The sequence below is a fragment of the Hoplias malabaricus genome, chromosome 8 (genome assembly GCF_029633855.1).
Source record: "Hoplias malabaricus isolate fHopMal1 chromosome 8, fHopMal1.hap1, whole genome shotgun sequence".
Taxonomy (NCBI): domain Eukaryota; kingdom Metazoa; phylum Chordata; class Actinopteri; order Characiformes; family Erythrinidae; genus Hoplias; species Hoplias malabaricus.
Window position 1 is genome coordinate 18,499,527 of NC_089807.1, and position 18,159 is coordinate 18,517,685.

An 18,159-nucleotide genomic window follows, 5' to 3' on the forward strand; every position below is an offset into this window, starting at 1 on the left:
AGACTTGTATCCAGTGCACAAACCCACTGCAGAGCTAGTGACCCATGAGGAAACATTCACAACATTTTTTACAAACAGTGTATTGGTCTAAAATAGTATACAAGCCTTTTAAGTAGTTGCTGCTAATTTTGTACCTCTGCTCAACATGTTTTTAGGAAGAGACATTTAATTAAGCAGTGTTGCTAGTCACTGGTACAGCTGCTTTGTAGCTACACCTATACAGGTATTTTAGCAGTACACTAGGTGATTATTTTACTTTGGATGTTGGTCCTTTAACAATAACACTGACCCAACGTACAGGTTTGTGTAGCTTACTGTTGGTTACAATGAAATCCACAATTCTTTTTAGGCCAAGCACTGAAGTGCCAGTTAGCCACCAGTAAGAACATGGAACATCAAAGTGTCATTGGTTTTCGTTTCTCCTACCACTTGCTCCATTTTACTGACACCCTCTTGGGTCTTCAGTGAGATTATATTCCATTTGTATTTCTTGGAAATCTTTAAAGTGGGGGCATGAATACTTGTGAATGAGAGGGAGGGAAAAAAACAGAGAGAGAGGAACATGGAAGAAAGGTAAATCTAAATTGAATCTTTGCTTCAGGGCTGTCTCTACTATCCTGGGAGAAAACGTGGGGAGTTCCAATGAAAACAGGGAAGATGAATAACATAAAGATACCCACATTGCCTATGAACACAAACACATACACGTCTGATACAGGAAAAAAAATAGATTGAATCTAACTATATTCAAGTGAAATGATGTATTGGTATAAACGTACACAATGTGAATGCTCAGTCTTGTTCTGCAGAGTTTGAGTGGCTTTAACACTGAGAAGAACTAACTTTTGATGTCAGTGGACACAGTGAAGCCTGTAGAAGGACATGGGATGCTTTGGGAGAAAGCTAAAATGGCCTCTGTGGCCAACTGACTCAGCTGGTTTATCAAGATGTGTGGTGATGTCCAGCCTTATGAAAAATGCAGCCATTAATACACTCTCAGGCCCAGCCATGATGCCACTGTCCAGAAGGTCACACTCACCTTCACGTTTCCACCAATCAGGTCGGGAGGCTCCTCGTCCGTCTCCAAGGCAACGTTGATGGTGGCAAACGGCCGACTGGCCATCTGCTGCATCTCTCGCAGGAGTTGCTGAGGAAGTAGAGGAGAAGGAAGATAATGCAGCAGTCTTTCAAATGCATACAGAAACACCCAGATGCTTGACGCTGTACACTGGTGAGAGCAAGAAACAAATTAACAGTAAAACTTAAACTTGCACACAGAATCCTAAAAAGAAACAAACTAGCGATATGCATGCACATATACCAAAGGGATCTTTTAACAGCTGAATAGCAGACTCTGCGCAAATATTTGCATTTCAGGCAGAAAGTGACAGGGAGAGACAGACAGAAACCTCTCTTCATCAGAAATCACTCAATTACAATTCCCTGCTGTCTGACTTGTCTTCCACAAGCCCTTCCCTTCCTAACATAAAGAGGCTTTCATAGATGGAAGTCCATAAACAGAGCAATTGTATCATTCTCTCACACAAGGACAGCATGTCACTAGTACATCAAAGGGCATATTTATGAATATGTTTTAAAATATTGGCGTACCGGCAGAACCAGAGATGAAGCAACAGAGGAACATAAAGCCTGTCACAGACATGACATTTTAGTTGATTATTAATTGTTATATAAATATCATTCAATAAATGTAACCAATTAAATAATGATTTTTTGTGTTCAGTGTACACAATGTACTCATGTTGCCACTGTGTAGCTCCAAATGAAGACAGAAAAAACCTACTTCTGTTTTAAAGCAAAAAAGTAAAGAGGTTTTGTTGTTTGTAATAAACAAAACATGTATCAACTACTGAGACCTAAAAACACCTTCATATATCAAAATCTACAAAACAAAGTGTCAAAATTAGACAGCTTAATTTTAAAATGGAAAAACCCTAATGAAATATGATATTGGAAAGTAATTACAGTTATATATTTACCACAAAACAAGTCTATTTAAAACCTACGGGAATGTAAATCCTCAGCCACCATCATTATTATAGTGTGTTAGGTTACAAATGCAGGCTACAAATTCCTGGTTTTCCGACAGTGTGAGTGAAATATCACACTAAGAATGCACACCTTCATGTAGACCCCTGTTTAATACAAAGTTCCTATGGAGTGGCAGTCAAGATGGATGTGCTGAGAAAGGGTCATTGCTCCTCCATATCTAATGTACTGTACAGAATCTGATAATGTCTCAAAATGAGCACAAACCTTTCATGTTTCTTACATGGAGAGTGGTTCGGTGAATCAGGGACATGGTCAGGACCTAAAGTTCTTTCAAGTGTTTTTTTTTTCAGGTTCCTGCACCACCAGACAAGCTCATCTTGAAGATGGAAAGCTACAACTGAGTAGTCTATCTTTTTCCACACATGAATGAGCCAGTCCCTGCCCAGCAAGCCCTGCATCCAAGTTAGTGCATTAATACTACTAGCAAAGGTGTCAGGAAAGGCTTAAACCAGTACTGCACCAAGTGCAGTTATACCACGTCCACCTTGCAAAAATTCCTGCTGTTCACAAAGTGTTTCGAAGTAACCAATTTACCCAAGATATAAACATCTGATCACTAGCAACTAAGCATGGTGGGGACAGAAGGCCATAAAAGAGAAAATATGGCTCCAACAAATAAATCATCTATAATAAGGAATATATGCATAAGGTTTTAACAAAGCCTCTACACCCCAAGCAGGAAACCAGGTGCATGTACCTCATGAGGTGCACCTCAGAGGGTGTCAGTAATACTAAATCATTTGCTGTGAACATCACTAGTAAAAGAGCCATCTTGAGTGGCTGTATTTTGAGCAACACCTCATGCAAGGCTCAAAAGAAGGTATGACTGAGCATGAAAAACCAATGCCTGATCTCATTAGAGAGCAAATGGTTTGGACAGAGAATGAAGATAGCTTCCATAAATCATCATAAGACAGTGATATCAGACTGTGTTACTAGCAAAGCACATGAACACAGCTGCACATTTCTCATTTAACCCTTATAAGCCCATAGTGGCATGTGTGTCACAAACCCTTCACAGGTGCTGGTCATAACCTTAGACTGCCATGAAAAAGTTTATTTATTTCAGGAATTCCATTTCAAATTCGGATATATTTCAAGGGTTTATTTCTTTTATTTTGATTATTATAACTGACAACTAATGACAACCCCAAATTCAGTATCGCAGAAAATTAGATTACTTAAGACCAATACAAAAAAAAGGTTTAGAGATGACCAACTGAAAAGTATGAGCATGTACAGCACTCAATACTTAGTTGGGGCTCCTTTTGCCTGAATTACTGCAGCAATGCGGCGTGGCATGGAGTCGATCAGTCTGTGGCACTGCTCAGGTGTTATGAGAGCCCAGGTTCCTTCAGCTCTTCTGCATTGTTGGGTTTGGCGTATTGCATCTTCCTCTTCACAATACTTCATAGAATAGATTTTCTAATGGGGTTAAGGTCAGGTGAGGTTGCTGGCCAATTAAGTACAGGTTAATTGTAATTAAAACAAGTTAAGGTCCTGTTGGAAAATGAAATCTGCATCTCCATAAAGTTGGTCAGCATCAGGCAACATGAAGTGCTATAAACTTCCTGGTAGATGGCTGCGTTGACCTTGGACCTCAGAAAACACAGTGGACCAACACCAGCAGATGACATGGCACCCCAGCATTTAGCCAGCATTTCTAAAAATCCTTTTTTGTTGTTTGGTCTTAAGAAATATTTTAATTTTCTGAGATACTGAATTTGGGGTGTTCATTAGTTGTCAGTTATAATCGTCAAATTAAAAGAAATAAACACTTGAAATATATCAGTCTGTGTGTAATGAATGAGTATAATATACAATTTTCCCTTTTTGAATGGAATTACTGAAATAAACCAGCTTTTTCATGATATTCTAATGTTATGCACCTGTATAAGTTCTGAAAAGAGAGAAGGACTAGCAAACCAGACCGAGTCAGTCTGTCTTTTCAAAAAGACATTTAAAAAAAAAAATTCAGAGAAAAATCTGGAGATGCATATTCATAGTGAGATATTTAAAGCATATGGTTAAAAAGACTTTTATAAACGTATTATGTTAGAATTAAATAAAATAAAAAATCAGATCCCCCCCCCAGGTGATGAACTGCAGCCTTCAGTTTTTAACAACACTAGACATAGATCTCCTTCATCTGACAGCCCCTACTTTATGGGCCACGGCTGCTAGCCTAAACGCTTCATTGCAAAAAGTTCAGTGATGGACGATTCTTCACGATATTCAAGTGGACAAGAGATGGTTTGGTTTACTCCAGAGAAAAGTACAGGCCCAAATCTTTGACCTCTACATTAATGGGTCCAGAACACTTAGTTCTGAGAAGCATTGTACTGGAATGGCTTGAGTGCACTTTTACCACAGAATCATTGCAAATCAACACATTTTTACTAATTTTCATTTTTATCCTCTAAAAACATTGGAGTGGTTTCTTCTGGGATATCATCGCCCTTATCCTCAAGGTTCAAGGGGTAACTGTACAATTCAATGAGCACAATGTAAATATGTTATTTCCTTTGCAATCACAGTTCTCATCCAGTTTAAACATACGTTGGAGACTGAAGTGTTAGAAAAAAACTCTCCAACACAATAATTTAAAAAATCCAGCACAGTTCTAGGGGTTTTACAAAATCTTTGCCAATGTGCACTGAAGTTTTTCTGGTTTGTCTTGCCCCAACATCTGGACATTACAGTCAGGTGTGTTGGAACTTAACTCCTTAGAGCAATAAATCACCATAATCAGACTTAGACAGACTTGCTTTAAAGCTTTTAAAGATGTCTATAACAGAATATAAAAAATTGGATATAAATCAATCATTTATCCCTCCACAGTTTAGTGAGACAACACAATCAACTGAAATCATGGAGTTGTTTTTAACAATGATTTTTTTGCCAAAAGGTTGAATGTGCAAATAATGAATTTAGGAATAAAACCGAATCGCTTCTTGGTACAAACACATCATTATGAAACAAATCAATAAAAGCTCATTAATTGCTCTATTGGAGATATTTCTATTTGTTTTCCTGAACAACAGTGCTGAGAGTACACATCGAAACACAATAGTCACAATTAACGCAAACTTAATTTTTCTCTGCAGGACTTAAAAGAACCTTCTCTAAAGGCCACTGCACAATGAAGCGTCACAGTAAGAACACCAAGGAGTATTTCATATTTGAGCTCCTGTTCAAGTTCAAACTGACTTCAAAAGTCAAAGATTGGGAAATTTCTCACCGTGTGATCTTCTGTGATGCGCTGTGTCTCAATAAGGATTTAAAACAATGTAAATTAAATGCACCATGGCATGCTATGATGTGCTGAGGAACTGAACAGTGTTTGGGGTCGCTGAGTGCCACAATGCTTTGACACACCCTGCAGGTGCTTGTTAGCATATCCTGCTTTTCAAGTAATGGTTTTGAAATTTTGGACAACAAATGACAATGTGTCACTCATTTGTATGGAACCTATATAGAGTTATTACAAATATAGCGCTAGTCAAAAGCTGTTGGTTTCTGTGTAGAATGTGTTAATTTGAGAAGAATAGAATAATGTTTCTGCATTAGAAGCATTTATAAAATTCTACTCCTGTAAGGAAAAAGCAGAAGTCAGTTGAACTAACTGCTGTAGTTGAAAATGAATACTGGAATGGCTGTAGGTGTGGGAAGTTCTGCCACTTGAGAAACCCTTTTCAATTTCTGTCATGTTTATAAAGTGCAGGTTACGTCTAATTCTGACATTTTGACAAGCCATATGCCCAGGCATGTGACCCGTGATGAGCCAATAGTATGAGACTGTCAAGACTAAAATATAACCAGATGCTGGTATGGATTAGCCTACCTATTCATTTCAGCAGCTAGAGCTACACAGAGCATGAATCACAGAAAGATCTCTATCTGCAAGCTGACATCTCATTCCCAAGATGATGGTGCCAATATGTTAATCTGAGTCCTTGAAATATCCAAGCTATATTTTCCTTGACTGAATGGAGAGAGAATGCATGTGTCAGATCATTAACAAGGCAAATGACTATGATCAATGATCTGAATTCTTACACAAACAAGTCTACAATATATTAATAATTATATAAACCATTGACCAAGCTATGATATACATATATAAACACTTGAACACCATTATGTTACATTAGTTTTTACTAATGCTGTTTATTTGTTATAGCACACAACTTGCAGTCATTTGGTTTGTGTGTTGTCCTCGGTATTTGTTCCAAGCCTGCTCATTAATTTTAAATTCAGCAGTATTACTGCTGTACAGAGACGACTGCAAATATAGCATTTTATATACTATATATATATAAGTATAATTAAGAAAATGAGTATATATACTCATTTTCAGTAAAAATATAACAAAGCCATGAACAAAAAAACAAAAACAAACTGCTTTTAAATTGATGTAATTACTACCTTGCTGTTGAGGTTCACTAGAATTCCAAAATACTTAAAATATAATAATGTAACAAAGCTAAACCAACAACAACAAAAAACATGTTGCTAAATTTCATATTCAGAAAGATACAATTTGGTTTGATTTGAACAGCTTTTCTGTCATTAATACCATTCAACAGAGATACGTGTTTCAGCCACTTAACCTACAACAATACAAATACTGATAAATCAATGGTATCGCCCTCCATCTTCAAGAAAGACATGGGATAACCCAATGTCTCACAGGCGCAGGTTAACAGAGACAGGTCATGGGCCTCGTGAAGCCTGAAGGACAGGCGCATCAATACAATCCCTCTAATGAGCCTTAATCCAGGTCCTTAATTATTCACACCCAGCCCCATAGACTACAGATTAGAGGAATTAATATCACTGCCCTAAAGCACAGAAAGAAAGAGAAAACGAGATACAGAGCTAGTGAGAGAGAGAGAGAGAGAGAGATGTACATGTTTAAATATATAAAAGAAAAAAAGAAAAAGAAAAAAAAAACAGATTACAGAAAAACAAAAAAACATTAAATTGAGACCTAGTACCCATGCAAGTCTTGGTGGATCATCCTAAATGCTACCAATGACATAAAAGGAACGAATCTATGAGAGAAATAAGCTTTGTTCTGTTTCACTTTGTTCTGAAAACAACACACAAGTGCTTCTGTCCAACCTTCCACTGTGACAACTCACCACCATGTGTCTGAAAAGACCTGAAGCTATAAAAAGGCCAGTACTGAGAACAGAAGTAATAAGACTAAAATTCAAGCAAAAAAAAAAAGCTGTTGTTGTTGTTCTCAGGGGCCTGGGCACTCCAGAGCGTAGGCATCAATATCAATGAATTGGGGATAAACCTGAATCATGAGAGGCAGAAAATTCAGCTTCATGGTGTAGAAATATTCCTGCATGCAATTCTCTAACAAAAGTGGGCACAGTCTAAAAACAATATAAAAATTTAGATTCTGAGGATTTTGGGAAGTGCTAACTGTTTGTTTACTGCTTGTTTTCCCCAGGATAAAACTGGGAAACTGGGGAAAATAAAAAACTATACATTTTTCCACTGGAAATACATAAAACTAGCCTCTAAACCCTGAACAGCACTGTGCACATATGCGGAACTTCTACTTAAAATGTCATGCATCACCAAAATCTCTAAATATTCGCATGTTTGAATGTGCTTCTGTAGAGGAAAGCTGACCTTCAACAGAAATTTATTCACAGGATCACTGATAAATTAGTCTCTATCTACACACACATTTATACACAGAGTTCTGCATGCATCATTATATTACAAGGCTCACACACTTAATCCCCTGCAGGGGTAAAGGATACGGCTGTGCTGACCCAGTGAAAATATTCATACAATGGACAAGGCCAAATGAACACTGTCAGAGGTCACCTTGCATTCTCTCTCTCTCTTTCTTTCACACACCCAAAATGATTAGTCTCTGACAAGGAGGGCTTTATGAGATTGATAAATGAAAAAAATATATTTATTTATCAAAAGTACACAGTCGACAGAACCGACCCACAGACCCACACACACCCACTTATGGATGCTCCTACTGAGCCATGCACAGATTGATTAAGATTGTATTTATGGTTTTATGGCTTCATGTGCTGAGTGCAAAAAGAAAACCATTTTGACGTTAGGTTAAAAAGGGGCTGCACAGTTTGTGACAAAAATGAATATACATTTGACCGGTCATGTCGTTATGATTCAGAAAACTCAGTACATTTTACCAGGAACATCTGCGACTGCTCAGCCACACAACTCGCACCAGAAATGTCTGCAATCTGCTGGAGCATTCCCACGAGAACTAATCTTATGACAAGAAACATTTTACTCTGATGTTCCAGACACATTCTTAAATAGAATGCATCAAACTGCTCCCTTTCATATCACACTGCAGAGTGCCATAAGCATTTCCATTTTGCAGCCGTAACACACACACATAAAGGAGTAGTTCGTTAAGTTTGTTTAATAGTAGTTCACTAGTGCATGGCAGCAAAGGAAAATAGCACAAGCAAATGACCGCAGTCACTAAAGCAATAAAGTTAAAAAGACACAGTTGGGTGGCTGAATTCTACAGATGAAAAGAGGGGAGGACAGAGGGAGAGGGGAAATAATTTGACTGCATGCGCACAGCTAGATGACCATATGTAATGGAAAAGATACACTTTCGTAGGAAGCATATTCACAGTTATGAGTAAAACAGCTTGTATATAAGGGTTCCTGAAGTTGGACATAAAAATCCCAAGATTATAAGAGGTGTTCCTACCCCGAATGTCGGTGTTTTACCAAAAGTTGTCTTGTTTGAGTGATTCTTCAGCAATATCTATTTTACTATGAACTGAGGGGTAGATATGAAAGAGTAAAAGTGAGTGCTTTGAAGTTCTGCTTACTATAAAGGACACCGAACTAAAGGCACTCTCTTCCTTTAAACACAATGTCTTTCACCAGCCCAACTCTGATTGTCTCATTTTAAAAACAGTCATTTAATTATAACACATACGCTATAGGGTTTTGAAAGGTCTCAGTTGTAAACATGTTTAAAAATAATTGTTTCCCCTCTTGCACTAGCCGACCATCTCTGCATTCTTTTAAATTCAGTCGATCCACAGACTAGAATTTTACTTCTGATAAGTTTCTTTTTCTGTTCTTCCTCTCTATTTTTAACACAAACCATTTTAAAATATGAAAACAAAGGTATCATGTAGAGTAAAGTTACCTGGGCAGAAAACTCAAGGGCACTGATTGGTAAATAATTATATTAAATTAGAAGTGTAACATAATTTTGGATTTTTCTGTAAATGAAGAACAGATGATGGAAGTCAATGTCGTAATATTAACAGCAAAATTCTTTCATTATTTCAGACTTACCCATCTCTTGCACACTAGCGTATTATTCAGTGGGCAATATGATGACATTTACCATTATCATGAGCAATTCCATTTCATTTCACTTCTCTGAAGAGATTGTGGATATTGCCAGTTCTCAAAGAGTGAATGCTTTATAATAAAGGGAACATATATTCTCCTGTTGAACTGTATATTCAGGAACGTTGTATGTAAAGTCCACTGAACTCAGTGTTTGATAGTGTAAGTGTATTTTTGTCTTGTATACCGATTTGCACTTTATTAATTACACAGCATTTTGGACACCCCTCCAAGCATCGAGGTGGTATTTTTACCACAGTAAATACAGCCATTGTAATAGACCAAAGAGAATAAGAGACCCAAAAAAGACAACCAAAATTTAGAAAAGCCTTGGTTCATCGGTGCTAAGAGCTTCCCATTTTTTTTTTCTAGGTTAAGCCACACTGCATTTCCAAAGGTACACTGATACACTGAGAATAGTTTAATCTGTCACCTCAGACCCTTTCAACCCCACTAGCAAAAATACATATAATTATTCTTTCACCTCCAACTCTCACTGCATATTCTCTCTCTCTCTCTCTCTCTCTCTCTCTCTCTCTCTCTCTCTCTCTCTCTCTCTCTCTCTCTCTCTCTCTCTCTCTCTCTCTCTCTCTCTCTCTCTCTCTCTCTCTCTCTCTCTCTCTCTCTCTCAGCAGACACACAGTCTTTGTGAAAAGGTCAGATCTGATGTAATTACAGTTCAGACATCAGTGTGGTGTTCAGTTCTTTGGCCAGAACACAGGCCACAAAAACACAGGTTTTCCACCTGTATCACCTAAAAACAGGTCTCTGTTCCCGATATCGTACAAACCCTGCAAAACTGGGTTCTGTTCTGTGTCATGTTAAGTTACATTCTCGGTTAATGGTTTGCATGCTGGTGTGTGCATGCACGCTAAACGTGGTCAAGTCCATTCTATCCTAAATTAGCCTCCATGAACTCTATTAGGAAAGGCTAAAGGCCAGTAGAGGGCATATCTTCCACAGAGTGTGTGTGTGTGTGTGTGTTGGCATTTCAGAAGGAACTTTTTTTTTTGTATGACTATTTCCTGGATAAGAGCACTTTACAAGGCCAGATAGTGAAGAGGGGTTTACATACAAGCGACACATTTCTAACCTTTAAGAAATGCTCTTATTACTCCTCATAAATGTCTCTGTGATGCTAAAATAAGCCTCCCAAAGAGTCTTTCATAACACTAAGGTCTTTCTTATCTGTGAGTACATAGACAACACAGAAGTCATGTCCATAATGCTCTCTAGTATTGATCACATCAGGACAGAACGTCAGTTTCTGAAACACTCTCTGGAGAATCAGGTCAGGTGGGTTTCATGTTTAAACACAGAATAACTAACTTAATGGAGAGAGTCTTGTGAATGAGTAGGTAGAAGCGTAACATGCAGTGAAGTCGTCGCCATGTTGCTTACCTCTCGTCTCCGTGATGCCCAACAACTCTGCTTGATCTTCCACACCACTGCTGCCACCAGCAACAAAGATAGGAAACAGCTACAAACACAGAACATGAGATCAGAGAAAAGGGATGGGGGTATGTACAGCAATATGTGATTAGCAATGAATACACTACAAAAATCTCCTCACTACCAGATAGAGACCGTATTTTATTTTCTATTTTATGTTTGAAAATAAACTATATTTCTGACCAAATGTAAAAAAAGCATGCATATTTTTAAACACACTAAATTTAAATATGACTAACCTGTGCTCTGTTTTATGTAACAAATATTACTCTTTAATTTACTATACAAAAACCTATTATAAACAATAATTATTTTAATTTATTGTTGTCTTCATTGAGCAAGACTTTTAGAATAATTTGGATCATATTACACAATGAATGCTCACAATAACCATAGTATCTTTAAGTGATGACAATGATAAAATAAATGATAAATTAATCATTACATATGATTAATGTTTGAATAAATGTATCAGTAACATTTTTTTTTAGTTGTGAATACTGGCCAACTTTGACCTGAATGGCACAGCTCTTAGGCAACCATGTGTCAGTCTTCTTCCACTTACCTCTGCTTCTAACCCAATATCAAATCATTAAATCACAACATATCAGCCAAGGGATAATATCAACCCAAGATATCAATAACCCAATATAAGCTGAGCTCCACTCCAGAGACTGGATATGTTCCTCCAGGATGAATCACTAACACAGACTCAATTTTTCCACACAAACCATCCCTCACTCTCACAAGCCCTTAGGAAACATGTAACCTTTGCAAGTGTGTTTGTGACATTCACTCATCTCCCTTTCTGTCTGAATAAATATGAATTAAAGCACTTGTATTTGTTCATTCTGCATTGCCACTTCGAGTGTGCCCTGTACCTTCTCCAGAATGTTTCTGAACCTAAGTTAATACTATGTTCAAGCATAAGACCCACTTCCATGTAGAATAGTGCCTGTGTATGCTAAATATAACATCTAAATAAAGTTGCTATATGCCTGCAGCAGCCTATTCACACAGGCTTGCAGTGCAGACACACCTGTCCCGAGTGTTTGGAACATGTAAAGCAGTAGAAGCATCATGTCTTAATCGTTCACCTGCCTGCTTCAGAAGCATACATGTGTGGGTGGGTAAACTTAAATAATTTAATTAATAAATAAATATTTTGCTTTGTGTCATTTATCAATTAAAAAAAAAATATTCAAAACAATGAAATCTTTTTGTGTATCTATTTCTATCCATAATTCTAAACTGAATGCAATGAAGTGCAAATCATTTAAAACCTGTATTTAAATAAAAGTAGTACCAAGAACACATTTAAAATGTTTAAACAGAGGCATGTTTACCACTGTGTTAAACCCCCACTTCCTTTAACATCATTCTGTAAGCATTTGGGAACTGAGGAGAAAATATGCTGTAGGTTTAAACTGTGGGGCAGCCGTGGCCTAATGGTTAGGAGGACTAAGCTTGGTACCAGAAGGTTGCTGGTTCAATCCCCAAGACCGGCGGGAAGATCCACAGCTGAAATGCCCTCGAATAAGGTACTGAACCCAAAACTGGTCCCTGGGTGCTGGAAATGGCTGCTGTTCACAGCATCTAGTGCGTGTGTGTGCGTGTTTTTACTGCCACAGATGGGTTAAATGCAGAAGACACATTTTGTATGTTTTATAATGAGAAATAGTTGCACATTATCATTATGGATATCATTATCAGATTATCATTAAATGTTTCCCCATTCTTGTTGGTATATGATTTCAGCTGATCAACAGTTGTGGGCTACCTTTGTCATATCATTTGTTTCATAATGTGTAAAATGTTTACAGTGGATGACAGGTCTAGACTACAGGCAGGCCAGATTAACACCCAGACTCTTACAATGGAGTCACTGTTGTAATAATATCACAATCTGATTTGGCAATGTTTTGTTGAAATAAACAAGTCCTAGCCTGTAAAAGACAAATTGCTCAAAAACCTGTATGCACTGTTCAACATCAATGTTGTCTTCACATACGGTGACCAGACATCCTCTTTTTGCCTGACATGTTCTCTTTTTGGGACTTAAAAATAAAAGCATCTGGCAGGGTTTTCTAAATCACCAAAAATGTCCAAGATTTTGCTGTCTGCACACTTCTCCCCTGTCACAATTCTTGCCCTAAGCCCTAAATCCTTCCTTGAAGTGTGCACTTTGACGATGCTGTTGAAGGGTGAGCAAAAGGGGTCTGTGAGTTTAATTGTTCAAGGGGGTTATACAGCTGAGTGCAAAAAATGGTCACCCTACTTCACAGTTCTGCAAGTCACCCCATTGTACACAACTGGATCGTCAAGGACGTTGGCTTTGAACTGTACGCTTATAACAACCAAAAAAGATCTTTACCCCAGAGGATGTTGCATTTATGTTTTCCAAACATTAACCTCATATTTTGATTGGTCAGACCTCAGGACAGGTTTCCACTTGCATCTGTGCATCTTAAATGAGTCTGGTCCCAGAGAATGTGATTGTGTTTCTGCATCCTGTTTATATATTATTTCATCTTTGAATTTGAGAGTTTAAACTTACAGCTGTGTTCACGGATAATGGTTTTCCAAAGTGTTCCTAAACACGAGGTGATTTCCACTACAAAATGGCTGCTTTTAATGTGGTGCCTCCTGAGGCCTGAAGATCACAGCCAGAGAATAATGTCCCCAGCATACAGAGATTTCTCTGGCTCCTCTGAAACGTTTGAAGAAAATATACACAGTAGATGGTGAGCTCCTTGGTTGTTAGTTTCAACATTTAAGTTGTTCAATTAAATATAGGGTTTAAATTATTTGCACATTAGTGCATTGTTTTTATTTACATTTTGAACAACTTCCCAGCTTTTACGAAAAGGGGTTGTATGTTGTACAACATCTAGTCCAACCCTACCCAGAAGAGTAGAAGCTGTAACTGTCGCAAAGTGGGACTCCTCCCTATTAAAACACTTCCATCCATCCATCCATCCATTATTTGTAACCGCTTATCCAATTTAGGGTCGCGGGGGGTCCAGAGCCTACCTGGAATCATCGGGCGCAAGGCGGGAATACACCCTGGAGGGGTGTATTCCTTCACAGTCCTTCACAGGGCAACACAGACACACACACATTCACTCACACCTACGGACACTTTCGAGTCGCCAATCCACCTGCAACGTGTGTTTTTGGACTGTGGGAGGAAACCGGAGCACCCGGAGGAAACCCACGGGGACACGGGGAGAACACACCAACTCCTCACAGACAGTCACCCGGAGCGGGAATCGAACCCACAACCTCCAGGCCCCTGGAGCTGTGTGACTGCGACACTACCTGCTGCGCCACCGTGCCGCCCTAAAACACTTCCTTTTAGAACATATTTTGGATGGTTAGATGCCCACAAAACCTTTAGACATGTGGTGTATTTCGTGTGGTTTGTAGCTGCCTGTCTGACGGGACAAATACAAGCCTTCTGCCCTGTCACTGTTTTATTTTCACTTGAATGCTCATACAAAATCTTACATTTCCTCACACAGGAGATTCCTTTCTGTGGTATCTCTGGTGTTTCAGCTTTAATGGCTATGTGGAAAGCATTGCAGTTTGTTGTGCTCTGAACCCAGGCAACGTGACATAAGTTCATGATGCATTCATCTGATGCATTATTGTTCTTTTTGACATTTTCATACATTTTCTGCTGTCAAAATATAAAGACATGTATTTTTCTGTGCCATTGGAACACAGGTGCTGTCTTTAAACTTTCATGATATGTGAATGAATAGAAGCAGAGAACACCTTGTTTTGAAGACTGCATGAGCTTGAATTTTAACAACATTAAGAAGTATTTGGGAAAATATTTGTTTTAGGATTATGGTATATTATATTATAATTCTAAAAACATTTGTAGACAGTGTATTTTAGCCTGTGGCTTCTGCAGCTAAAAAGACCCCAAAGAGCACAAAAAAGAACCAACATAGAATTTCAACATAGAATATGAATAGTGAAGCATTTAAATTATTCAGGTCAGCTCTAAGCTGTGCACTGTAAAAGAAGTTTAGAGTAAATAGGTGAAAACAGTCAAGTTTGCCTAGTGAATAAATGGATTCACTCTTTCCCAACACCCCGCATACACACAAACACACACACCCCCATACCAAGGCTGAAAGAGTGCAGAGTCAGTGTAATTCATCATAGTGCCTGAGCTGACAGAACTAATGATGGGGAACCATGGCCAACCACAGCACTGTTTGTGTGCGTGCATGTGTGTGTGTATTTTATGTATGGGATACCTAGTCCAAGTTACTGTCCTATATTTCTAATCCCAAACCATTAGGGCCAAAAAACAATCAAGATGACCTTTTCCAATCAATATGTTTTAGAGCATAAAACCTGCATATTTTATTTATTTGTCACTGTAATTTCTCATAATACATCCATAGTTACATAAAGATTTGGACACATATCATGGTCTAAATTAGATCCTTACCACAGATGACAAAACAATGTAATGTAACAATGTAAGGACCGTGAGAATGTACAGATAGAACGACACGGTTCAGTGTCTTTAATCAGTGTTTATCACATCAAAGGAGGGCTGTGTCTTACCTAAAGAATGTGACAAAGAACTGCACCAGGTCCATGAAGTTACTGTGCTGAGAGAATGCAATCTAAAATAGAAGGAGATATAAGTCAATGTTAAAAAGTGGAGGAAAAGATTTGTAACATTCCTCTACACAAGACCAACACTGCCCCCTGCTGAATATATTTGCCCTCTCTTCTCGAAACGCACAGTAATAAACAGTAAGTTCTGTGATCAGCACAGTATTTGTTTCACCCAAAAATGAGATTAGCATCTGTGAGATGCAGGGATGTGAAGAATAAGTGAGATAAGTGTGTATGTGCGGTCTGTCCCTCTATCTCTCTCTCATATACACAGAGAGACAGAGAGAGAGAGAGAGAGAGAGAGAGGGAGGGAGGATGAGGAAAGAGAAGAAATGGAAACAGAGAAAGCTAGAGAGGAAACACACAATGAGGAATCTGAACAATCTGATACTACAGAACAAAATGAAAGTCAGAGGAAATAAAGAAAAAGAAAAAAAGGTAAAGACAGGAAATGATATTTAAGATGGGGAAAATAAAAAGATTAATAAACAAAGGAACAAAACCAAGCTCATGTGATATTAATGCATAGGAGTAGTCTAGTATACAGAGAAATCCTTCAAGACTTCCAAAACCAGACAGTGTGTATCTGCTTTTGCAAAGTGTCCATGTAAAATACCAACACACCATAAAGAACTTGTATTGCACATCCTTTAGAAATATGCACAGTGTAATGCTATTTATGCAATAGAGTTCTACAACAGGTCTTACAGTGAAGACTTTGATTCACTGGCCACATTATCCGTTTTAACACAAGCCATATGAAGAACGCTCTCTTTTACCCCAGAACTGAACCTCAAACACTGGGCACAGCAGGCAGGGCAAAGGCAGAACCTTTTCAAGCTGATCATAGACAAAGAGCTAATTAATCACACTTAACAACCTCTCACTGGGTCTACTGCATCTGACCCAGGCACAGGTGGAGTTTAGGGGCTAATAGCTCCACTGATAAACACCTGAGCTGCTGTTTGGCTGCAGGGTCACCAGGGAACACCTTGTGCAAATGTACTGTGGAGTTCTCTGTGGAAAAACAGACTCTACTGAGAAATAAGCACTGAACATAGCACTAATTCAAATGAGGCAATTCTCATCAGTCTGTTATTGTTTTCTCTCGGTTGTAAACCTTTCTACGGCGCTATTCTGATGACTCCTGGCTAAAGTGGATTGGGAGTCAAACACATTTTAAATCCATTTCCCTCAAGAGTTATTTGCATTTACCCCAAAATGCTGACGCACAAACAAAAACAAAACAAAAAAAAGCAACAACAACAAACAAGATCAGTTACACTTGTGAAAACAAAGTTCCTACAAAATGTACAGAGATTTCCAACTGCTGCCTCTGGGTTTATCCCTCACTGCCCCTCATGGAAAACAAGATGCAAGAACATTTGAAAATAAACAGAAATATAGATGAATTTCTCAGCACACGTCAGCACTGATAACACTCTAGTTCTTGACCAGGCAGTTCAGCAATAGTCAACGACCACTAATGTGCACAAGGACAGGCTACTTCACTCAAATGGGGCTCACAAATGAAGATATTATCACATAGAATGTCTAAACCGTAATCAAATCTAGGCTTCAGAATTAAATCAAAATTTACATTTCGTGCATCATTCCACCACATTCACACTGCGAGTCAGGCCTTGCAGCATATTACCAGACCACAGGCCAATGACTATAAATATACGGCTTTGAATTCATATTTAAGAACACAGCATATGCTACTTGCATTCCCAAGAGGATTTAACTGTGAAAACTGCTAGGGCAATGTAAAAACTTCACAACAAGCCAACGAGTCTGGCAGTGAAAAGTGCCAGTCAGAACAAGGCCAAGTTTTGATGATTGTTTTCACAGTTAAAATAAAGCAAGAACGACAAGTGACTTGCCAAATCATATTTAAAAAAACAAACAAAAAACAAACAAACAAAAAAAAATATGTCCTAAACAGCTTTCCAAAGGCAAGCAAAGAGGCCACTGAGTGAGCCAAATGATGAAATAGTAAAAGGGAAATTAAAAAAAAAAAGACACAAAATCAGTGTGCCTCTGCTGCCAGATCAGGGGGATAAAAATCAGGAGAGAAAAGCTTGGCATAATGCACCCTAATCTATTCCAACATTCTGGATTAAAATAAAGCTGGAATGCTTAAGCAATGGCGTAGCTGTAACTCTGAGAAAGTGCCACCATGCGTTCTCATATTTGACTCTGGAAAATCAAGAGAAAATGGCAGAGAATTTCCTACCATTGAGCAAAACCTATCTATCATTTTATCAAGAGTAAGAGAGTCTTTACACTGGAGTACAAGAAGATTTGGCGGACAGTCGTACAAAAGGCAGCAAAACATATATTTACAAATTTACATGGTCAGTACAATGGGCAGCAAGACAGTAGATAACTGTCCTATTATGCAAAATTATATAAACTATGCAAAGAATCATATTAAAACTGTTCCTTTTGACAGTAAGTCGATGTCCTCCCTTTCAGGTATATTGCTCATTTGTGTGTTAGTAGGTAATACAGCAGAGGAACAAAGAGACTGGCTAAAAGAGAGGTAGAAATCCTTTCTTTTTAGCCCCTACCTCCCTCCCTCCCTCA

General features: G+C 38.3%; 1 protein-coding gene across 1 annotated transcript in view; it reads right to left on the reverse strand.

The window, feature by feature from the left end:
* Positions 1-18,159, reverse strand: part of atrn (attractin) — a 73,247-nt gene that overhangs the window by 9,874 nt on the left and 45,214 nt on the right. Inside the window, exons 25-27 of the mRNA XM_066678510.1 lie at positions 15,511-15,572; positions 10,870-10,948; positions 1,040-1,147 (exon numbers count right to left, since the gene is read on the reverse strand). Of these exons, the coding sequence (XP_066534607.1) occupies positions 1,040-1,147; positions 10,870-10,948; positions 15,511-15,572 (249 nt within the window). The remainder of the gene's footprint in view (positions 1-1,039; positions 1,148-10,869; positions 10,949-15,510; positions 15,573-18,159) is intronic.